The sequence below is a fragment of the Phyllobates terribilis genome, unplaced genomic scaffold (assembly GCF_046119375.1).
Source record: "Phyllobates terribilis strain yellow unplaced genomic scaffold, ASM4611937v1 Scaffold_9__5_contigs__length_417890890, whole genome shotgun sequence".
Taxonomy (NCBI): Eukaryota; Metazoa; Chordata; class Amphibia; order Anura; family Dendrobatidae; genus Phyllobates; species Phyllobates terribilis.
Genome location: NW_027362769.1, coordinates 310,190,569 through 310,216,082, shown reverse-complemented (window position 1 = coordinate 310,216,082; position 25,514 = coordinate 310,190,569). Strand labels below are relative to the sequence as shown.

Here is a 25,514-nt window from a genome sequence, read left to right as displayed (position 1 = left end):
TTGACAAAGATGTGTTAGGGCTTATTTTTTGTGGGTCAAGATGAAGTTTTTATCTACATCATTTTAGGATAGATAAGAACATTTTGGTTGCTTTTTATAGCAATCAAAATCAATTTAGGAATGTTGAGTTTTTTTCCTGTTTACAGAAAAGGTTTATTTTTATATTTTGAAAGATCAGAGTTATGTACACAGCAATACCACGTGTTTTATTTTCTTAGGGACTTTCACCTGTGATTGTAGCTTGTGCTATATACAGTATTGCTGTATATAGTAAAAATAACAGTGTCCCTTGAAGCCCAGCCACAGGATGCGTTTCAAAGGAGCATTGTGATAATCGGCACAGAGGTCTTCAAGTAACCGCCGGCTGTTAAAGCAACCCACTGGCGCCCCGCGTCATGGGGGTTGAAAAGAATAGCATGCTGTTAATGCCACTGTCACAGTTTAACAGTGGCATTTAATAAGTTAACAGTGGCAAACGGAGCTCCGGAAAAGCCCTGGAGGCAGATGCTCAGGGAGATCTGTATCCAACCCATAGATCTTAACAGCTAAATTACTTATATAGGATGATGATGTAGTAAAGCGCTGTGGAATTAAGGGCGTTCTATTAGTGAGTAAAATAAATGAATATATACAAGACAGATTTTTTTTTTCCCGCAATAAGATATCAAGGTATCCACATATTCAGCTTCCTAGAACCTACATGCCCATATAGACTGCTTAGGGGAGTTGGTCCTACTGCCGGATACCCTTTAAATAAGTTCTTGATCTTCACCTTTACAGAGTATTGGGTATAGCAGGAAAATATACTGAAATATGTACATGAGCTCATAAATTTATCATGTAAAACAAGTCACAAAAAAAAAAAAAAAAAAAAAAAAAAAAAACCTACCCCTTCTAATTTCCACTGGATTTGCACCTTTACTGATTTTTTCAAATCCTTCTTTAGCAAATGCTCTAGCAAGAACAGTTGCTGTAGTTGTGCCATCACCTGCTTCTTCGTTAGTGTTATTAGCCACATCTTGAACCAGCTTAGCACCAATATTCTTGTACTTGTCTTTTAAATCAATAGATTTTGCAACAGTGACACCATCTTTAGTTACTTTTGGACTTCCCCAGTTCTGTTCAATGATAACTGTTCTTCCCTAAAGAAAAAAAACAAAAACACTATTTAAAAGGCAACGTAACTTTTCAGTATAAGCTCTATGTACAGGAGGCATAACAATATTTCTGCCCATTATCCAGGTTTTCAGTTATCCCCCTTGAATGTAGGATCTTAGGTTCCTTTTATCTCCTTCAATAAAACAATTGTTTGTCTAACCCCTTTTTGACGTGAGGCGTAATACATCTCTGCGTCATGGGCCTTAATGACCAGTACGTATTATTAAGTCTCACGTTTAATGCAGCACCGCGACCGGAGTTGCGGTGGTCGCATTAAAGCATTAAATTTCCGGTGACATCTTACCTCAGTAGTAATCATTCTGGGGAATGTCACCCAGGCAGGGGCGCCGCTCCCCTCAAATAATGCGCCGATCAAAGCTGGAGCTGCTGATCCCAGGCAGGGGAGCAGTTCCACAGCAGCTTTTCTACTGACACACAGAGCTGGAGCTGCCAACTCCAGGCAGGGGTGCAGCTCAGTTGTATCCGGATCTTCAACAGGTAAGCCTGTCTAAGGTTCCCCCATCAAGGACCCTTCGATACACTCGACATCAGGGCCGCAGACTGGTACAAAACGGTAGCCATGTTAGAAGACATGGGTCTCCGCTACTTCTTTTTTCACCGACATGCGTCTTAGGGCACGATTTCCTGGATAGAGTCCTGCGGCTGCCAGGCCACCATAAAGTAATGGTGCAACTGTTGCTTGCACCCATCCGACGGAACAAGCCCCCTTGCACCCATAACTGTGCTTCCAGGTCCCTGACGCCAACCGCAGCAGACACTGCGCTGATGGAAACCGACCGGCCCAGGTCTGGGAATGTTCTCTTGTTCTTCTGCCGCCGTTTTAACAAGGTTCCCCCTCAAGGACAGGAAACCAACTGAGGTGGTGGGGAGGTCTCGCCCTTTTATTCTGTAGGTTTCCTGTCCTGGAAGAGCGGATCCCCTCTCTCGTTGTGGTGCTGTCATGGGTGATATTATAATTAATAACCGATTTTCCTAAGTATCTAATCCTTTCTGGAGTCCTCATATATGCCAGCGTCAAAAAATACAACTAGCGGTCACCAAATCTAAATATATATTCCAGTGTCTACCCATATCGGGAATAAGTAAAATTACCTGAACAGTGTTGGGACTGCTGTGTAAGAACAAACGCCAGTGCTCCATCCCTGACGCATGTTTTGGCGAAGCCTCTTTTAAGGGGTGTAAAACACAAGTCACAAAAGGTCATATAAATAGGGCCAACAAACCAATAGGACCTGCCAAAGCGTGTCATGTGACACATCCAATCACATGGTGATCAGCTGACCAATAACCATTGCTTAGGCAACGGGCTGTGTATATCCAGAGATACCTAACGCCGCCAGGAACTGACGCATGTGACACCATGGCAACGAGGACACGCAGCCATGGCATCACCCAGACCCACGGAAACCCGAGGAACATAGGGAGAAGATGGCGCAGGTCAGCAAGCATGCAGGGGCCAGGGAGGTCATGCGTACAAAGGCAGGCAGTAGCGCATGCTGGAACGTGTTTACATAACACCGCATGAGATAAGTGGTACAACACACTAGATAAGAAACATGAGATATAAGTGGACCGACCGACCAACGGACAATACGATGTATACCATAATGTCAGTATATAAACAGTACTAATTCTATAGCTCAAAAAGACCAGGATTATTTCAGTATATACACACACACACACACACACACACACACACACACATTATATATACACATCCAATAAGGCTGTATATGCACAAAATAAAAATCAATATGAAGTAGTGAGCCATTATAAGGAAGCACCAATCATAGAAAATTACATTCTATATATACAGTGCCTACAAGTAGTATTCAACCCCCTGCAGATTTAGCTGGTTGACACATGAGGAATTAACTTGGCATTGTGACATTTGTACTGTAGATCAGCCTGGAAGTGGGAAATGCACTGCAGCAAATTTTGTGTTTTTTTTTTTCTTTTTTTTTTTTGAAAACGTTAAAAGTTAATTCAGAGTGTCATTTATTATTCAACCCCTCAAACCACAAGAATTCTGTTTGGTCCCCCTAAAGTATTAAGAAGTAGTTCAGGCACCAAGAATAATGAGCTTCACATGTGTGGATTAAAGATCTCTTTTGCCAGCCTTTTCTGACGATTTAAGACCCTCCCCAAACTTGTGAACAGCACTCCGACATGGTCAACATGGGAAAGACAAAGGAGCATTCCAAGGCCATCAGAGACAAGATCGTGGAGGGTCACAAGGCTGGCAAGGGGTACAAAACCCTTTCCAAGGAGTTAGGCCTACCTGTCTCCACTGTTGGGAGAATCATCCGTAAGTGGAAGGCTTATGGAACTACTGTTAGCCTTCCATGGCCTGGACAGCCTTTGAAAGTGTCCTCCCGTGCCGAGGCCAGGCTTGTCCGAAGAGTCAAGGCTAACCCAAGGACAACAAGGAAGGAGCTCCGGGAAGATCTCATGGCAGTGGGGACATTGGTTTCAGTCAATACCATAAGTAACGTACTCCACCGCAATGGTCTCCGTTCCAGACGAGCCCGTAAGGTACCTTTACTTTCAAAGCGTCATGTCAAGGTTCGTCTACAGTTTGCTCATGATCACTTGGAGGACTCTGAGACAGACTGGTTCAAGGTTCTATGGTCTGATGAGACCAAGATCGAGATCTTTGGTGCCAACCACACACGTGACGTTTGGAGACTGGATGGCACTGCATACGACCCCAAGAATACCATCCCTACAGTCAAGCATGGTGGTGGCAGCATCATGCTGTGGGGCTGTTTCTCTGCCAAGGAGCCTGGCCATCTGGTCCGCATCCATGGGAAGATGGATAGCACGGCCTACCTGGAGATTTTGGCCAAGAACCTCCGCTCCTCCATCAAGGATCTTAAGATGGGTCGTAATTTCATCTTCCAACAAGACAACGACCCAAAGCACACAGCCAAGAAAACAAAGGCCTGGTTCAAGAGGGAAAAAGTCAAGGTGTTGGAGTGGCCTAGTCAGTCTCCTGACCTTAACCCAATTGAAAACTTGTGGAAGGAGCTCAAGAATAAAGTCCACATGAGACACCCAAAGAACCTAGATAACTTGGAGAAGATCTGCATGGAGGAGTGGGCCAAGATAACTCCACAGACCTGTGCCGGCCTGATCAGGTCTTATAAAAGACGATTATTAGCTGTAATTGCAAACAAGGGTTATTCCACAAAATATTAAACATAGGGGTTGTATAATAATTGACCCACACTTTTATGTTTAAAATTTAATAAAATTCAACTGAGCAACATAACTTTTTGGTTTGTAAGATTTATGCTTCTGTTCAGAAAACCTACTCTCGTTTGCAGTTTGAAGGCTCTAACTTATTTGCATCTTATCAAACCAGCTAAATCTGCAGGGGGTTGAATACTACTTGTAGGCACTGTATGACATATAATATGAAATGGTGCTCACAGATAATAGCAATACATGAGCAGCCCAGGATCAATAAATAGTGGATGATCTCAACATAATGTCAGCGTACAGTTGAAATCCATTTCCAGTAATGTCACACAGTATTTAGTCTAAATCCACCTGGCCTCAAGTTGGGCCAGGTGTTTGGCTATATGGCCACCACGGATGCCAACTGCAACACTGACAATTCCTTTCACCCGCAACAGACTGCTATTGCACTGATGTTTAACCCCTTAATAACATCTGACGTACTAATACGCGTCTGTGCCCTGGGACTTAAGAGCCAGACCCGTATTAGTACGTCATGGCGATCGCGCGCGCACACAGGCTGTGCGGGCGCGATCGCCGCCGGGTGTCAGCTGATAGTACCGGGTGTCAGCTGTGACAATGTGCAGGGAGCGGTCACGCACCGCTCCCAGCACATTAACCCCCGCGATGCTGCGATCGAAGTCGATCGAAGTCGATCGCGGCATTGCGGGGGCAAGGGGAGGTGATCGCCGATACTCACCTCCTCTTCCGGCTTCCAGCGCAGTCTGCAAAGGCTTCCCGGGTGTTGCCATGACGACCCGATGTCGTCATGACAACATCCGGGTCACCAGAGAGCAGGAAGATTGCTTGGACATGCGCAGTGCATCTCCAAGCAATCTTCACACTGTGCACTTCTGACAGCCTTCATGGCATAGGGATGGTGCTCCATTCCTGTGCCATGCAGGCGATCAGAAAAAAAAAAGTGAAAGTCCCAGAGTGGGACAAAGTAATAAAGTGTATAAACTGTGTGAAAGTGGAAAAAAAAAAAAAAAAAAATGTGCAAAAATATTATAAAAAAATAAAAAAATAATACACCAAAAATAAAAATATAATGTACCCATCAATAAATATTATTATAAAAAAAATAAAAAAAAAACAATAAAAGTACACATATTTGGTATCGCCGCGTCCGGAACAACCTGACCTATAAAACTGTCCCACTAGTTAACCCCTTCAGTGAACACGGTAAAAAAAAAAAAAAAAAAAACAAGCAAAAAACAATGCTTTATCACCATACCGCCAAACAAAAAGTGGAATAACACGCGATCAAAAAGACGCATATAAATAAAAATGATACCGCTGAAAACGTCATCTCGTCCCGCAAAAAACAAGCCGCCATATAGCTCCATCAGCCGAAAAATAAAAAAGTTATAGCTCTCAGAATAAAGCGATACTAAAAAATATTTTTTTCTATAAAATAGCTTTTATTGTGTATAAGCGCCAAAACATAGAAAAATGATACAAATGTGGTACCGCTGTAAACGTACTGACCCGAAGAGTAAAGCTGCCTCATCAATTTTACCACACGCGGAACAGAATAAAAAAAAAAAAAAAAAAACAATTCCTGAATTGTTGGTTTTTGTTTATTCTGCCTCCCAAAAATCGGAATAGAAAGCGATCAAAAAATGTCACGTGCCTGAAAATGGCACCAATAACAACGTCAAGTCATCCCGCAAAAAACGAGCCGTCACATGACTGTCTGCCAAAATTTGGAAAAATTATAGCTCTCAAAATATGGCGATGCAAAAACTAGATTTTACAAAAAATGCGTCTTTTAGTGTGTGACAGCTGTCAGTCATAAAAACCCCATATGATTCTGGCATTGCTGTAATCACACCGACCCGAAGAATAAAGTCGTCTAATCACTTATACCGCACAAGGAACGGCGTCAAAAATAAACTCTTGAGTTAGGATTGGGCTAGGGTTAGGGCTGGGTTTGGGGCTAGGGTTGTGCTGGGGCTAGGGTTGTGCTGGGGCTAGGGTTGTGCTAGGGTTAGGGCTGGGGTTGGGATTTTTTTCAAAAGTAAGAAAAAAAGATGACGATATGGCGACTAGTGTTGAGAGCAAGTGCTCGCTACTTGAGTTTGCATCGGGTGCTCTGGTATGCATTTAGTATCGTGGGTATTTGAGTGACATGCTCGAGTCTCTGCCCCATATGCTTCGCGGCCAAAAAACTTTACGGGGAATGCCTGCCATGCACGAGCGATCCCCGCATGTTTTTTTTTGGGTGTCTAATAACCGTGAAACATGCGGAGCAGGGACTCGAGCATGTCACTCGAGCACACGCTGTACATGGTGCATACCTGAGTACCCGATGCAAACTCAAGTAGCGAGCACTTGCGCTCAAGAATAATGAAAACTTATTCAATATGATGACCTAATGTAAACAAATAATGTGCCGTACCTCTGGGTTCAAAATGTTCACTATACACCTTAATAAAATCTTTGAGGGGTATAGTTTCCAAAATGGGGACACTTGTGGGGGAGCTCCACTGTTTAGGCACATCACGGGCTCTCCAAACGCGACATGGTGTCCGCTAACAAATTGAATGGAAAATCGGCTCAAATTGTTAGCGGACGCCATGTTGCGTTTGGAGAGCCCCTGTGTGTCCAAACATTGGAGCTCCCCCACAAGTGACCCCATTTTGGAAACTAGACCCCCCAAGGCACCTATCTAGATGCATAGTGAGCACTTAGAACCCCCAGGTGCTTCACAAATTGATTCGTAAAAATGAAAAAGTGAAAATAAAACACTTTTTCATTTTTATGAATCAATTTGTGAAGCACCTGGGGTTCCAAGTGCTCACTATGAATCTAGATAGGTGCCTTGGGGGGTCTAGTTTCCAAAATGGGGTCACTTGTGGGGGAGCTCCAATGTTTGGGCACACAGGGACTCTCTAAATGCAACATGGTATCCGCTAACAAATTGAATGGAAAATCGGCTCAAATTGTTAGCGGACACCACATTGCGTTTGGAGAGCCCCTCTGTGCCCAAACTTTGGAGCTCCCCCACAAGTGACCCCATTTTGGAAACTAGACCCCCCAAGGCACCTTTCTAGATGCATAGTGAGCACTTGGAACCCCCAGGTGCTTCACAAATTGATTCGTAAAAATGAAAAAGTGAAAAAAAAAACACTTTTTCATTTTTATGAATCAATTTGTGAAGCACCTGGGGTTCCAAGTGCTCACTATGAATCTAGATAGGTGCCTTGGGGGGTCTAGTTTCCAAAATGGGGTCACTTGTGGGGGAGCTCCAATGTTTGAGCACACAGGGACTCTCCAAATGCAACATGATATCCGCTAACAAATTGTCGGCTCAAATTGTTAGCGGATATCATGTTGCATTTGGAGAGTCCCTGTGTGCCCAAACATTGGAGCTCCTCCACAAGTGACCCCATTTTGGAAACTAGACCCCCCAAGGCACCTATCTAGATGCATAGTGAGCACTTGGAACCCCTAGGTGCTTCACAAATTAATTCGTAAAAATGAAAAAGTGTTTTTTTTTTCACTTTTTCATTATTACGAATCAATTTGTGAAGCACCTGGGGGTTCCAAGTGCTCACTATGCATCTAGAAAGGTGCCTTGGGGGGTCTAGTTTCCAAAATGGGGTCACTTGTGGGGGAGCTCCAAAGTTTGGGCACAGAGAAGCTCTCCAAACGCAATGTGGTGTCCGCTAACAATTTGAGCCGATTTTCCATTCAATTTGTTAGCGGATACCATGTTGCATTTAGAGAGTCCCTGTGTGCCCAAACATTGGAGCTCCCCCACAAGTGACCCCATTTTGGAAACTAGACCCCCCAAGGCACCTATCTAGATGCATAGTGAGCAGTTGGAACCCCCAGGTGCTTCACAAATTGATTCATAAAAATGAAAAAGTGTTTTTTTTTTCACTTTTTCATTGTTACGAATCAATTTGTGAAGCACCTGGGGGTTCCAAGTGCTCACTATGCATCTAGATAGGTGCCTTGGGGGGTCTAGTTTCCAAAATGGGGTCACTTGTGGGGGAGCTCCAATGTTTGGGCACACAGCAGCTCTCCAAACGCAACATGGTGTCGCTAACAATTTGAGCCAATTTTGCGTTAAATTTGTTAGCGGACACCATGTTGCATTTAGAGAGCCGCTGTGTGCCCAAATATTGGAGCTCCCCCACAAGTGACCCCATTTTGGAAACTAGACCACCCAAGGCACCTATCTAGATGCATACTGAGCACTTGGAACCCTCAGGTGCTTCACAAATTGATTCATACAAATGAAAAAGTGTTTTTTTTTTCACTTTTTCATTGTTACGAATCAATTTGTGAAGCACCTGGGGGTTCCAAGTGCTCACTATGCATCTAGATAGGTGCCTTGGGGGGTCTAGTTTCCAAAATGGGGTCACTTGTGGGGGAGCTCCAATGTTTGGGCACACAGGGACTCTCTAAATGCAACATGGTGTCCTCTAACAAATTTAACGGAAAATCGGCTCAAATTGTTAGCGACACCATGTTGCGTTTGGAGAGCCGCTGTGTGCCCAAACATTGGAGCTCCCCCACAAGTTACCCCATTTTGGAAACTAGACCCCCCAAGGCACCTATCTAGATGCATTGTGAGCACTTGGAACACTCAGGTGCTTCACAAATTGATTCATAAAAATGAAAAAGTGTTTTTTTTTTTCACTTTTTCATTGTTACGAATCAATTTGTGAAGCACCTGGGGGTTCCAAGTGCTCACTATGCATCTAGAAAGGTGCCTTGGGGGGTCTAGTTTCCAAAATGGGGTCACTTGTGGGGGAGCTCCAAAGTTTGGGCACACATGGGCTCTCCAAACACAACATGGCGTCCGCTAATTATTCAAGCAAATTTTACAATCAAAAAGTCAAATAGCGCTCCTTCCCTTCCGAGCCCTGCCGTGCGCCCAAACAGTATTTTTTCCCCAAATATTGGGTATCTGCGTGCCCAGGGGAAATTGCACAACAAATTTTGGGGTCCATTTTTTCTTGTTACCCCTGTGAAAATAAAAAAAATTGGGTCTAAATTAACATTTTTGTGAAAAAAGTTAAATGTTCATTTTTTTCTTCCACATTCAAAAAATTCCTGTGAAGCACCTGAAGGGTTAATAAAGTTCTTGAATGTGGTTTTGAGCACCTTGAGGGGTGCAGTTTTTAGAATGGTGTCACTTTTGGGTATTTTCTGTCATAAAGACCTCTCAAAGTGACTTCAAATGTGATGTGGTCCCTAAAAAAATGGTTTTGTAAATTTTGTTGGAAAAATGAGAAATCGCTGGTCAACTTTTAACCCTTATAGCTCCCTAACAAAAAAAAATTTTGGTTCCAAAATTGTGCTGATGTAAAGTAGACATGTGGGAAATGTTATTTATTAACTCTTTTGTGTGACATATCGCTCTGATTTCAGGGCTTAAAAATTCAAATTTTGAAAATTGCAAAATTTTCAAAATTTTCGCCAAATTTCCGTTTTTTTCACAAATAAACGCAAGTGATATCGAAGAAATTTTTCCACAATCATGAAGTACAATATGTCACGAAAAAACAATCTCAGAATCAGGGGGATCCGTTGAAGCGTTCGAGAGTAATTACCTCATAAAGTGACAGTGGTCAGAATTGTAAAAATTGGCCCGGTCATTAACGTGCAAACCACCCGCGGGGCTTAAGGGGTTAAAGGGTTTTTCGCCCGAACGAAAGTGAATTGTAATCAATAGATGTTGGATTAATAATAATTTCCACAATTGGATGTGTTTAAATAAAAAGTTCCTGTGCTGAGATAATCTTATTAATGTTCCCCTGTGTAATGGCTGTGTCTGACTGTGTACGGAACATGGTCTGATCATACCATATCTCCTGGGCAGGGGAGGAGGCAAAAGAGTATACAGACATTACAGCAGGGGATCACAGCTGATTCTTTCTCTGAGGTAAAACATTTCCCTATCTGTTTTTAAACAATGTTTGACCTCAAAAAATATTCAGGTACAACCCCCTGCTGAAATGTCTGTATACTCTTTTGCTTCCTCTCCTACCCAGTAGTGGTATGATCAGACCATGTTCCTGTACAGTCAGACACAACCATTACACAGTACAGGAACATTTTATTTAAATACATTCAGTTGTGGAACTTATCATTCCAAGAACAATTAATTAAAATTAACTTTTGTTCGTCTGACAACCCCTTTAAGGCTTCGTGCCCACTATTCATTTTTTTAACCGGTTTTGCAGCAGCAACTCCGCCGCGGAAATGATTAAACGCTTGGTAGAAGGTCTGTAATGGTCCCCAATGATAATCCGCATGTTCTTCGCACATGCTGCGGAAATTTCCGCTGCGGATCATCATTGCGGAAAAATCCGCAGCACTACCATTAATTTTGCGGAATCGAGGCAGTTAAGCCGCCATTGACTTGCATTGGACCGCATAACATCTGCATGACAACACGTGCACATGCGGATAATATGCGGTCCAATTTGCGGATGGTACCCGGGTCTGGATAAAAGGAGACTCTCCTCCAGACCCGGGTACCATAGTACCTGTAGTTAAAATTTAAAAAAAAAAAAAAAAAAAAACACACACCTCATACTCACTTTTCCGGTGCCCCCCGGTCTCCTCTGAGTGGCGCTGCGGTCTCCTTGGCTTCTGGCGGTGGTCTGCAAGGACCTTCAGTCACGTCATTTAGTCGTGTGAGGGTCACGAAACCACAGACGTCAGCAGTCAGGTGATGGTCGCGTGACAATCACATGACTAAATGACGTCATGTAAGGTCCTTTTTAGAGCACCGGGAGCCACTGAAGATACGGGATGCATCACTGAAGAGACCGGGGGCCATCTGAAAGCGAGTATAAGGTTTGTTTTATTTTATTTATTTTTTACAATTAATGCTGCATTTGAGGCATCGTAACTTGGTCACACTGGTTGCATGGATTTATATAGTGTGACCAAGTTGTCAAACACTTTTCCAAGTGATGCTAAAATCACATGTTCAAAACGCTTCACTTACATTTCTACCTGGCAGAAAAAACACATGTAAAATCTGCATGTGTTTTTTTCTGCCAGGGAGATGCAGAAACGCTCAGGAAAAATCTGCAGCATTTCTGCATCGTGGGCACATAACCTAACCTAAGCTTAAAATGTCGTGGAATGGTTTTTAATGTGGAAATCTCAGTTTGTTCCGCTGTAGCATTAATCCCCAGTACGTGTTCCCTTAGGCCATACTGACATGTGGCATGATAGATCACATACAGTGTTTGGCAATTGATTGACTTCTTAATTTTAGAAGTTTTAACACCACTAGAATCACCAAATTCACTGCATCTATCTACGTTCGGACACGCTATACAGTGTCCACAGGGAGAACAGCCATATCGGATGGTAAATTGATCCAGAAAGAGGGATTTTTGGTACTCAGCATAAAATCTCTTTCTTGGAGCCTTCATTGGGGGACACAGGACCATGGGTGTATGCTGCTGTCGCTAGGAGGTTGACACTATGCAAAAAAAGGAAAATGGCTCCTCCTCTGCAGTATGCATCCGCCTACAGGCACCAAGCTCACCAGTTTGTGGCTAGAGCAGTAGGAGAAGCACAAAATAACCAACTATGTAATTCCCAATGGGGCACAACTGTGAAAAACTAAATGAGATGACCAACAGGGCCAACAGGACATATGTCCAAAAACAGGGAGGGTGCTGTGTCCCCCAATGAAGGCTCCAAGAAAGATTTTACGGTGAGTACCAAAAATCCCTCTCTCTATCGCTTCATTGGGGGACACAGGACCATGGGATGTCCCAAAGCAGTCCCTTGGGTGGGAGAACAGAAGATAGTCACAGACTAGGTCAGACTTCGGCAACTTCCGCCTGCAGGACCTTCCGTCCAAGACTGGCATCAGCCGAAGAATAAGTGTGGTCCTTGTAAAACCTTGAAAAGGTGCGAAGAGAAGACCATGTTGCGGCCTTGCAGATTTGACAGGCCGAAGCCTGATGGCGGACCGCCCAAGAGGCCCCCACCGCCCTGGTGGAGTGAGCCCTTACTCCGGGAGGGGGAGGTTTGCCCGAGCTGTGATGTGCCTCAAAGATGGTCGAACGTATCCAACGGGTGATGGTTGACTTGGAAGCAGGGAGACCCTTGCGATGCCCCTCAGGGATGACAAAAAAGGGCATCCGAGCGCCGAAGGGAGGCCGTTCTGGAAAAGTACACACGTAAGCTCTGACCAGGTCCAGTTTGTGCAGGGACTTGTCCCGTGGATGCACTGGAGCAGGGCAAAAAGGAAGGCAAAACGATGTCCTCATTAATGTGAAAAGCGGAAACCACCTTTGGCAAAAAGGAAGGCACCAGCCTGACCACTACTTTGTCTTGATGGAATACCAGAAAAGGCGACCGACAAGAGAGGGCTGCGAGTTCTGCAACACTTCTAATAGAGGTAACAGCCACCAGAAAAGCCACTTTCCAGGAAAGGAGGGATGCTGGAATATCCTGAATGGGTTCAAATGGAGGCTGTTGTAGGACGCTTAGGACCATATTAAGGTCCCATGGTTCCACTGGAGGGCGATAGGGGGGCGCCAGGTGGGCCACCCCTTGTAGAAACGTCCTGACCTGAGGACGGCCAGCTAAGTAACGTTGGAATAGAATGGAGAAGGCCGAAACTTGGCCCTTGAGAGTGCTGAGAGATAGTCCCGTCTCTAGGCCAGACTGAAGAAAGGCCAAAATGACTGGCAAAGAAAAGGACATAGGAGTTAGCTGATCTTGTTCGCAGTGACGAAAAAAGGCTCTCCAAGTTCTGTGGTATATGCGCGAGGTAGCGGGTTTTCTGACATTAATTAGGGTCTGAATGACATTGTCAGTAAAGCATGCCGTCTTCAACACCGCGGCCTCAATGGCCATACCATTAAACTCAGAGAACGAGAACTCTGATGAACAATAGGACCCTGAGGAGGTCCGGACGGTCTGGTAGTCTCCAGGGGGAGTCGACAAGCAGATTTACCAGATCTGCGTACCAGACGCGTCTGGGCCAATCTGGAGCTACTAGGCTACTCCCTCTGTCTTGACCTTTTTGATGACTCGAGGGATCAAAAGGTAGAGGTGGAAAGAGATAGGGCAGTTGGAACTGAGACCATGATATGACTAGCGCGTCCTGGGCGATTGCTAGCGGATCGCGGGACCGAGCTACAAAGGACGGAACCTTGTGGTTTAACCGGGACACCATGAGGTCGACGTCCGGCGTGCCCCACCGTAAGCAGATTTGGTGAAACACCTCGGGATGGAGAGACCATTCTCCTGAGGCGAGGCCCTGCCAACTGAGAAAGTCGGCTGCCCAGTTGTCGACCCCTGGAATGTGGACTGCTGAGATTGCCGGGACCATCTTATCGGTCCAAAGTAGCACTCTTGCCACCTCTTTTAGGACGGCCTTGCTGCGCGTTCCTCCCTGATGGTTTATGTATGCCACGGCCGTGGCATTGTCAGATTGTACACGGACTGGGAACCCTGCCAGGATCTTCTGCCAGTGGCGCAACACCAGGTAAATGGCCCTTATCTCCAGAATGTTGATGGGGAGAGAGACTTCGTGGGGGCCCCACCGGCCTTGGACCGTGTGTTGTAGAAAGACTGCCCCCCAACCGATGAGACTGGCATCGGTCGTGACCACCTGCCAGCGAAGCGGAAGGAATGATCTCCCGGGTCTGAAGGAAGGAGGGCGGGACCACCAGGTTAGCGACCGTCTTACTTGGCGAGGCAACTTGATGCGTCGATCTAGAGACGATGGATTCTTGCCCCAAGCTGAGAGAAGGGCTAGTTGAAGGGACCGGGTATGGAACTGGGCAAAAGGAACGGCCTCCATGGCAGCTACCATCTTTACCAGGACACTCATGCATAGGCGAAGGGAGTGTGCACCTGGGTCGGAGAGGATGTGGATTCCTTGTCGTAGGGAGTTCATCTTTTCCCTTGGAAGGAGGACTCGAGCACGGGTCGTGTCGAACTGCATCCCTAGGAAGGTTAAGCGTTGGGATGGGACCAGGGAGGATTTGTCAGTGTTGATCAGCCAGCCTAACCGGGAGAGAGTGTTCAAGGTGATCTGGAGACTGTGGAGACAGTCCCTGAACATGGGGGCTTTGATTAACAGGTCGTCGAGGTAGGGGATGATTACAATTCCCCTTGTTCGAAGAATGGCCATAACTGTCGCCATCACCTTCGTGAAAACCCTCGGGGCTGTGGCGAGACCGAAGGGGAGGGCAGTGAACTGGTAATGCGCGTTCTTGAAGGAAAAGCGTAGGAACCTCTGATGTGACGCGCAGATTGGGATGTGAAGGTATGCATCCGGAATGTCCACTGAACATAGATATTCCCTGGCCTCCATTGAGGAGATTACAGACCTGAGGGACTCCATCCTGAACTGTCGGATGCGTACATGTCGGTTTAGCTGTTTGAGGTTCAGAATCGGACGTAGTGAGCCGTCCTTTTTTGGGACGACGAAGAGATTTGAGTAAAAAGAGGAAAACCTTTCCTGAACAGGAACCGGGACTATGACTCCTGAGCGTAGAAGAGAAGTGGTGGCTTGGAGGAAACCGGGAAGCAGAGATGGTTGTGGGGGGCGGGACCTGAGAAAACGTGATCATGGGCTGGAATCGAACTCGATTTTGCAGCCGGAAGTCAAAATTTCTTTGACCCAGGCATCCTCTATTGTCGGGAGCCAAGAATCTGAATAGAAGGAGACGGCCGCCCACCCTGGGAGAAGTCCCAGGTGGGAGTGACCAGTCATGTTGAGGAAAACCTGTTGGATCGAGATCGTGATCCAGAGAACTTGGAGGAGCGACTCTTTGGGCGCCAGTTAGGCGTAGGCCTAAAGGAGGGTTTACGACTGTCCCGCTGTGCTGGATTAAGGTCCTGTTGAGAGGAGGGGTTCAGTTGAGCGAACTGACAAAAGGACCAGAACTGAAGGGAACGTCTCCTAGGAAAAGGGCGTTTGGGTCTGGGCTGGGGGAGGGAGGTGCTCTTACCCCCAGTAGCATCAGAGATGATCTGATCTAGCTTGGAGCCAAACAGCCTGGAACCTTGAAAAGGAAGATTAGTTAGAGATCTTTTGGAAGCCGGGTCAGGGTTCTAGGCTTTAAACCAAAGAATTCTACGTAAGGCAACGAGATTACTGGAAACCCGGGCTGAGCATGCAGCGGAGTCGAGGGACACCGTAAGCAGATATTTCCCGGCGTGGCCGATTTGATCAGCTAAGTCGGCCAGATCATCCGGGGAGGCCCCTGCTAGGATGCCCTGTCTGAGCTGCTTGGCCCATGCGGACACCGCTTTTGATACCCAAGTGGAGGCGAAGGAAAGGCCAGAGACGGGAGGATCCACAGATGGTGACTCCGTCCATTTGCTGACAATGTCGTTGTTAAATGAGACGCAGGGAGCATCTTGGAGTCTGGAGAGCTGGAGGATGAGCTTGCGTGAATCAGTTTCTGAGAACGTGCCGTCCGTCTGCCCGAGAGGAGGGGGCAGGGGTGCTTGCAAATCGTCTGTGCGGACGTTCGGAGCGCTGGTGGCCGTGGATAACATAGGCAAACGTTCTGGCAAGCGTTCTAAGACCTGCACCAGAGATTGAGAAACCTTGGTGAGGTCAGAGACAGACTGTGACAAAGCAACAGCCCACTCTAGAGGGGAGGGGGTTACCACGTCCTGAGCGGCAGGGGGATCTTGGGGTGCCAGCATGGCGGGAGGTTTGCAGGTCGAGCAGAAGGCCGTAGTGAGACCCACGGGCCACTTAGTACCGCAAAGAGAACAGGCGTACTATGTGAATGTGAGAGAAATGGACTGAGGGCTCCCTGGGTTTGGGCATACGTGCCTGACCAGGGATACTGCAGAGGGGAGCGCCGTGAGCAGAGAGGGATGGGGGGCTTGTGTCATGACAGAGCCTACCCGATCCTGCAGGGAAGCGATCTCGTGTCCCCCTGAAGGCTCAGAAGGTGAGGTTGGAGCTGGTCGCAGTAGGTGCCGACGGGATAGGGAGCTGCGTGCGGCAGAGCGATGGCGTCGGTGCAGAGGACGCTCGTTGATGACGGAGTGCGCGAGGCTCCGATAGGCAGATGGGAAGGCTTGAGAGGCCCCCCGATGATAGGTCCGCGGAAAGGCATGAAGGAAGTGTCACTATGCCCCTCGGTCGTGATTGGTCAAATAGGAGGGGGCGTATGGGCATCGGAGCGGGACCGCCCACAGGACACATACCCCCCCCGTCGGAGAAAAAGTGCGGCAGATTTGCCGCGCGTAAGGGAGAAGAAGGAGGAAGTAGCCCAGGGAAGCGCTGTTAAGCGCCATGTTTGGATGGGGAGGGGGGAGGACCAGAGGGCTGGTACCTGCAGCTAAAAGGCAGTAGCGAGTCCGCTAATCGTCCGTTCCTTTCACCTCCTGAGGATGGTCTCAGGATGCCTTCCTGGATAGGAGGGGATCCTGGCTTTTCCTCCTCCGGTCCTGGACAGTGCAGGAGACGGTGTCAACCCCAGACAACTGGGGGAAGGTCACCCGCTGGGACCACAGTCTCCCTCCCAGGCCGCTCCGAGGAGGGGGCTGGGGTGGGGAACAGGCTAGGACTGGCCACCGAGATCACCCTGAGACACACTAAGGTGACAGGGGATAAGTCATGCCCAGCGGGTCAGAGAGTGGGCGATGTGGGGGTAGCCACATTGCTCTCTCGGTCGCTAGTGGGTTAACAGGGGACGCAATGTGCCCTGTTAGCCTGAAGAGCTGTATCTGAAAGAGAAAAAACAAACATTAATAAAACACATCAGGGTTGGATCAGAAGGATCCAGGTCTACCTCCTACAGACACTAAGCTTAAACTGGTGAGCTCTGTGCCTGTAGGCGGGTGTATACTGCGGAGGAGGAGCCATTTTCCTTTTTTTTTGCATAGTGTCAACCTCCTAGCGACAGCAGCATACACCCATGGTCCATGGTCCCGTGTCCCCCAATGAAGCGATAGAGAAATTTAGGTTTGGAATCGCTCATATAATGACTACTCACGAGTCGATCACGAAGATTCTTAGAGCGACGGAACATAATCAATTGTTTTTTGGGTACGATATTAGCTAAAACCGGGTCAGCTCTCAAGACGGGGCATGCTTTCGTTAGTACGCGTCGCATTGCCGACGCTTGCGTATGGTATCTTGTTATAATTCACACTATTTCATGGTCATTGGTACCATGTGATTTATATAAGAGATCATGGCTGGAAGAGAATTTTGCACTATTATATGCCCGCTTAGCACTCCTACGACTATAACCTTTCTCATAGAAATGGGACATAAGATCTCTTGCCCGAATTTCAAGTTCATGGTCTGTTGAACAGTTCCTGCGGAGAAGCACGAACTGTCCAACGGGAACCAACTACACCATGTGTACAGGATGTGAGGACGAAGCATGTAGTAACATGTTAATGGAAGTTGGTTTTCTATATTTGAAGGGCACCATCTCCATCTCTCCGGATCGTGACATCTAAAAATTCAGCTGTATCAGAATTCTGCTTATACGTGATGTGAACGTTAAATTGATGCCAGGTGGATTTGGACTTTGAATACTGTCCATCCCAATGTACACAATGAAAATTTGAGTTTCATAACTTTTTTGTGATCATCCCCTTACATACCTGGTGATCCACGGTGGTTTATGTTTTAGGGGGGGGTTTTAATTTTTTGGGTTTTTTTATATACAGTAGAAACCAAAAGTTTGGACACCTTCTCATTTCAAGATTTTTCTGTATTTTCTCGACTATGAAAATTGTACATTCACACGGAAGGCATCAAAACTATGAATTAACACGTGGAATTATATACTTTACAAAAAAGTGTGAAACAACTGAAAATATGTCTTATATTCTAGGTTCTTCAACGTAGCCACCTTTTGCTTTGACGACTGCTTTGCACACTCTTGGCATTCTCTTGATGAGCTTCAAGAGGTAGTCACCGGAAATGGTTCTCACTTCACAGGTGTGCCCTGTCAGGTTTAATAAGTGGGATTTCTTGCCTTATAAATGGGGTTGGAACCGTCAGATGTGTTGTGAAGAAGTCTGGTGGATACACAGCTGATAGTCCTACTGAATAGATTGTTAGAATTTGTATTATGGCAAGAAAAAAGCAGCCAAGTAAAGAAAAATGAGTGGCCATCATTACTTTAAGAAATGAAGGTCAGTCAGTCCGAAAAATTGGGCAAACTTTGAAAGTGTCCCCAAGTGCAGTTGCAAAAACCATCAAGCGCTACAAAGAAACTGGCTCACATGAGGACCGCCCCAGGAAAGGAAGACCAAGAGTCACCTCTGCTTCTGAGGATAAGTTTATCCGAGTCACCAGCCTCAGAAATGGCAGGTTAACAGCTACTCAGATTAGAGACCAGGACAAAGCCACACAGAGTTCTAGCAGCAGACACATCTCTTCAACAACTGTTAAGAGGAGACTGAGCAGCAGGCCTTCATGGTAAAATAGCTGCTAGGAAACCACTGCTAAGGACAGGCAACAAGCAGAAGAGACTTGTTTGGGCTAAAGAACACAAGGAATGGACAATAGACCAGTGGAAATCTGTGCTTTGGTCTGATGAATCCAAATTTGAGATCTTTGGTTCCAACCACCGTGTCTTTGTGCGACGCAGAAAAGGTGAACGGATGGACTCTACATGCCTAGTTCCCACCGTGAAGCATGGAAGAGGAGGTGTGATGGTGTGGGGGTGCTTTGCTGGTGACTGGGGTGTTGGGGATTTATTCAAAATTGAAGGCATACTGAACCAGCATGACTACCATAGCATCTTGCAGTGGCATGTTATTTCATCCGGTTTGCGTTTAGTTGGACCATCATTTATTTCTCAACAGGACAATGACCCCAAACACACCTCCAGGCTGTGTAAGGGCTATTTGACCAAGAGGGAGAGTGATGGGGTGCTACGCCAGATGACCTGGCCTCCACAGTCACCAGACCTGAACCCAATCGAGATGGTTTGGGGTGAGCTGGACCGCAGAGTGAAGGCAAAAGGGCCAACAAGTGCTAAGCATCTCTGGGAACTCCTTCAATATTGTTGGAAAACCATTTCCGGTGACTACCTCTTGAAGCTCATCAAGAGAATGCCAAGAGTGTGCAAAGCAGTCATCAAAGCAAAAGGTGGCTACTTTGAAGAACCAAGAATATAAGACATATTTTCAGTTGTTTCACACTTTTTTGTTAAGTATATAATTCCACATGTGTTAATTCATAGTTTTGATGCCTTCAGTGTGAATGTACAATTTTCATAGTCAAGAAAATACAGAAAAATCTTTAAATGAGGTGTGTCCAAACTTTTGGTCTGTACTATATATACCGTATTTTTCAGACCATAAAACGCACTTTTGCTCCCCAATATTGGGGAGAAAAATCAGGGGTGCGTCATATGGTCCGAACGTTACCTGCGGTGGTGGTAAAGTGGGATTGCAGGGCCCTCCAGGAACGCGGTGGTCGAAGCCAGCAGAGGTGAGCGGCTGGGACAGGCACCTGTGCCTGGCCGGTACTAGGGCCGGTGTCGGACTGTGAGCAGCAGGGGCCTGCACAGGTTTCGGGTGTGAGCTGCCAACTTCCTAGAGCTGTGATCTACAGGAAAATGGCCGCCGGAGCATGGGCATACCGGTAGCCATTTTCCTGTAGATCACAGCTCTAGGAAGATGGCCGCGCACACCGGAAACCTGCGCAGGCCGCACTGCTTTGCCGCTCACAGTCCGACACCGACCGCAGCCCGGTACATCCCCCGGCCCCAGCCCAACACAGGCCCCAGCACAAGCGCCATAGCATCTGACCTCTTCTGCTGCAGCCGCAGACTTCCTGAGGGACCCTGACTCGTGACCCTCGCTTCACTACCCCCCAGGCAAGATACTGTACCTATTCAGACTATAAGATGGACCCCCATCTTATAGAAAAAAAAAAAAAATTATTTTCCACCCCAAAATTTGGGGTGCATCTTATGGTCCGGTGCGTCTTATAGTCCAAAAAATACGGTATATAGGTTCTATGCCTGTCAATATGTGACCCGCCATACATGTATGACTTTACTGGAAATGGATTTCAACTGTACGCTGACATTGTGTTGAGATCCTCCACTGTTTATTGATCCTGGGCTGCTCGCGAGATATAACATATAGTGTATTATATATTGCTATTATCTGCGAGCACCATTTCATATTATATGTCATACAGATATATGAAAACGTTTGGGCACCCCTATTAATCTTAAGCTTATTGTTTTATAAAAATTGGTGTTTTTGCAACAGCCATTTCAGTTTGATATATGTAATAACTGTTGGACGCAGTAATGTTTCTGCCTTGAAATGAGGTTTATTGTACTAACAGAAAATGTGCAATCTGCATTCAAACAAAATTTGACAGGTGCATAAGTATGGGCACCTCACCAGAAAAGTGACATTAATATTTAGTAGATCCTCCTTTTGCAAAAATAACAGCCTCTAGTCGCTTCCTGTAGCTTTTAATGAGTTCCTGGATCCTGGATGAAGCTATTTTTGACCATTCCTCTTTACAAAACAATTCCAGTTCAGTTAAGTTTGATGGTCGCCGAGCATGGACAGCCCTCTTCAAATGATCCCACAGATGTTCAATGATATTCAGGTCTGGGGACTGGGATGGCCATTCCAGAACATTGTAATTGTTCCTCTGCATGAATGCCTGAGTAGATTTGGAGCGGTGTTTTGGATCATTGTCTTGCTGAAAGATCAATCCCCTGCGTAACTTCAACTTTATCACTGATTCTTGAACATTATTGTCAAGAATCTGCTGATACTGAGTGGAATCCATGCGTCCCTCAACTTTAACAAGATTCCTGGTGCCGGCATTGGCCACACAGCCCCAAAGCATGATGGAACCTCCACCAAATTTTACTGTGGGTAGCAAGTGTTTTTCTTGGAGTGCTGTGTTTTTTTGCCGCCATGCATAACGCCTTTTTGTATGACCAAACAACTCAATCTTGGTTTCATCAGTCCACAGGACCTTCTTCCAAAAAGAAATTGGCTTCTCCAAATGTGCTTTTGCATACCTCAGCCAACTGTTTGTGGCGTGCTTGCAGAAACGGCTTCTTTCGCATCACCCTCCCATACAGCTTCTCCTTGTGCAAAGTGCGTTGTATAGTTGACCGATGCACAGTGACACCATCTGCAGCAAGTTGATGCTGCAGCTCTCTGGAGGTGGTCTGAGGATTGTCCTTGACTGATCTCACCATTCTTCTTCTCTGCCTTTCTGATGTTTTTCTTGTCCTGCCACTTCTGGCCTTAGCAAGAACTGTCCCTGTGTTCTTCCATTTCCTTACTATGCTCCTCACAGTGGAAACTGACAGGTTAAATCTCTGAGACAGCTTTTTGTATCCTTCCCCTGAACAACTATGTTGAATAATCTTTGTTTTCAGATCATTTGACAGTTGTTTTGAGGAGACCATGCTGCGACTCTTCAGAGGAGATTCAAACAGGAGAACAACTTGCAAGTGGCCACTTTAAGTAGCTTTTCTCATGATTGAATACATCTGGCTGTGAAGTTCAAAGCTCAATGAGGTTACCAAACCAAAAAAAAGTGTTTTAGTAAGTCAGTAAAAAGTAGGTAGGAGTATTGAAAACAAGAAAATGATAAGGGTGTCCATACTTATGCACCTGTCAAATTTTGTTTGAATGCAGATTGCACATTTTCTGTAAGTATAATAAACCTCATTTCAAGGCAGAAACATTACTGTGTACAACAGTTATTACATATATCAAACTGAAATAGCTGTTGCAAAAACACCAATTTTTATAAAACATTACGCTTAAGATTAATAGGGGTGCCCAAACTTTTTCATATAACTGTATATAGAATGTAATTTTCTATGATTGGTGCTTCCTTATAATGGCTCAGTACTTCATATTGATTTTTATCTTGTGCATATGCAGCCTTATTGGCAATATTTTTAATATATATATATGACCTTCCTGGCCCCTGCACGCTTGCTGACCTGCGCCATCTTCTCCCTATGTTCCTCGGGTTTCCGTGGGTCTGGGTGATGCCACCGCTGCGCGTCCTCGTTGCCATGGTGCCACATGCGTCAGTTCCTGGCGGCGCTAGGTATCTCTGAATATACACAGCCTGTTGCCTAAGCGATTGTTATTGGTCAGCTGATCACCATGTGATTGGATGTGTCACATGACACACTTTGGCAGGTCCTATTGGTTTGTTGGCCCTATTTATATGACCTTTTGTGACTTGTGTTTTACACCCCTTAAAAGAGGCTTCGCCAAAACATGCGTCAGGGATGGAGCACTGGCGTTTGTTCTTGCACAGAGGTCCCCATACTATTCAGATAATTTACTTATTCCCAATATGGGTAGACAATGGAATGTATATATAGATTTAGTGACCGCTAGTTGTATTTTTTGACGCTGGCATATATGAGGACTCTAGACAGGATTAGATCCTTATAATTAATACCTGATTTCCTCTATATACTATTGTACACAATATTGTACCATAGATAGATAGATAGATATCTATCTATCATTTTGGCCGTGTGCTTCAGGGATGTCCACTTGTGTATCCCCTTGTATGCTATCCATTCACCTTATTTTGTGTGTTTTTTTTAATCAGTAAAACATGTTTGTATATTTATAACCATGTTGTCTTGGTCCATCTGTTTGGGGGCTGTTTGCTTCCCCTCCTCTCTTATTGTTGACTGTATTAGATGACCTAGCTTACTATACAGTCTTAGATGGGCAGTACTTAATATGGACAATTTTGGTCTAATTATTATACGTTATGTACTGCTTTACTCTGTAGGTTTCCTCCCAGTAAAAGTTTTTGGTAAAAAAAAAAATTGTTGAATTCTAGAGATGTTTTTGAGGTGTAGGCGACATGAGCGAGCAACTGATCGGATGTGAGGAGTGAAAGAAAGACCTAAATCAAACATGACCCCAAGACAGCGGGCTTGTTATTGGAGAGTAATAGCAGAGTTTACACAGAAATGGTAATATCGAGCATATGTAGGTTAGTAGAGGGAAGAAACACAAGGAGGTTAGTTTTTGACAGATTCAGTTTTAGAGAGAGGGAGGACATGTTAGATACAGCAGAAAGACAATACCTGGTATTTTGTAACAATGTAGAGGTGAGGTCAGGAGAAGAGGGTGTCATCAGCATAGAGATGGTACTGAAAACAGAATCTACTGATTGTTTTTCCAATAGGGCCGGTGTACAAGGAGAACAAGAGCCTAGGACCGATCCTTGAGGAACCCCAACAGTAAGGGGAAAAGGGGAGGAAGAGGAGCCAGCAAAAGATAGTGAAGGAGCAGTCAGAGAGGTAGGAGGAGAGCCAAGAGAGAGGAGCATAGTGAGAAGCTGGCAATCCAGTGTCAAATGCTACAGAGAGACCCAGGAGAATTAGCAGAGTAGTGACCAGACCATTGCATTTAGCTGTTACTAAAATCTCTAATGATCTACTGAGGGCAGTTTCAGTAGAATGTAAAGAGTGGAAACTAGATCATAAAGGGTGAAGAAAAGAGCTATCTTATGCACTCCTCGCGGTGGATGCTGGGCTGTAGGCGGGGCTTCCCCACGCGTCACAGCCCAGCATCCACCACGCGCTTTCATGCATTCACTGTGAACGTGCACAGGGGATGCTGGGTTGCGCAGGGAAACCCCACCCACAGCGCACCATCCACCACGGGGAGTGCATCACTGAGTCACGCCTCACTTGACGTGACATCAGCGGAAGCAAGAGCCAGCTGCAGCCGGGTAATGTGATGCCAGAGAGTGGTCAGCGATAGCACCGCTCACAGGCAATAAACAAAGCAAAGTAATTAGAAACACTCTTCTCTCCACAGGTTGAACACATTGGGGGCATTACAAAACGTAGTGGACAACTCCTTTAACCCCTAAATAACCTGGGGCGTATTAGTACGCCCCAGGCCATCACCCCCGGTTCAGCTCTGAACAGGGAACATGTCAGCTGACATGTGCCCACAACAGCCACGGGTGGAATCGCGATCCACCCGTCGCTGTTAACGAGTTAAATGCCGGTGTCAATGTCTGACAGCGGCATTCAACAACGACGCGCCAGCAATGCGTTATTGGCCACGCCCACTGGTGACCCCGCCACGTGATCGCGGGACACCGATGGGTGGGCATAACAACCTGGGGTCTGCAGCAGACCCCTGTGGTTGTCATGTCTCGCTTGTTATGAGCGCCACTCAGTGGTCGGCGCTCATAGTAAGTGAGCATTTCTACTGCATACAAGCGATCTGCTTGTCGCCTGTATGCAGTAGAAGCAATCAGAAAACGGCTGCTTCCAGTCTCCTATGGAGACCATTGAAGCAAGTACAAAGTGTAAAAAAAAAAGTTTTTAAAATATAAAAAAGTTTAAATCACCCCCTTTCACCCCATTCAAAATAAAATTAAAAAAATATATAGACATATTTGGTATCACCGCATTCAGATTTGCCCAATCAATACAAAAAAAAATTATCAATCTGATCAGTAAATGGCGTAACGAGAAAAAAAATTTCTAAACGCCAGAATTACTTTTTTGGACGCTGCAACATTTCAATTAAATGCAATAACGGGCGATCAAAACATCACATCTGCCCCAAAATGGAATCAATAAAAACGCCAGCTCAACGTGCAGATCCCGAAAAATAGCTTTTTTTTGTTTGTTTTTTTTTTCACCACTTAAAAAAGAACCTATACATGTTTGGCATCTATAAACTCGTAATGACCTGGAGAATAAGAATGGCAGGTCAGTTTTAGCATTCAGTGAACGTGGTAAAAAAAACAAAGCAAGTGGAATCGCATTTTTTTTTTTCCCCAACTTTACCGCATTTGGAATTTTTTTCCTAGTTTTAAAGTACACGATATGGTAAAACCAGTGACGGCGTTTAAGAGTACAACTTGTCCCGCAAAACAATAAGGCTATGTGCCCACGTTGCAGAAATGCTCAGGATTTTTTCCTGAGCGTTTCTGCATGTCCCTGGCAGAAAAAACGCATGCGGATTGACAAGAGCTTTCCAAGCGATTAGCATCACTTGGAAAGTGCTTGTGACAACTAGGATTTATATAGTGTGACCCGAGAGAGTGGTAAAAATAAAAAAAAAAAAAAATGTATACTTACCCT

General features: G+C 45.7%; 1 protein-coding gene across 1 annotated transcript in view; it reads right to left on the bottom strand.

The window, feature by feature from the left end:
* Positions 1–25,514, bottom strand: part of HSPD1 (heat shock protein family D (Hsp60) member 1) — a 182,750-nt gene that overhangs the window by 155,909 nt on the left and 1,327 nt on the right. Inside the window, exon 3 of the mRNA XM_073647951.1 lies at positions 890–1,142. Coding sequence (XP_073504052.1) covers positions 890–1,142 — 253 coding nt within the window. The remainder of the gene's footprint in view (positions 1–889; positions 1,143–25,514) is intronic.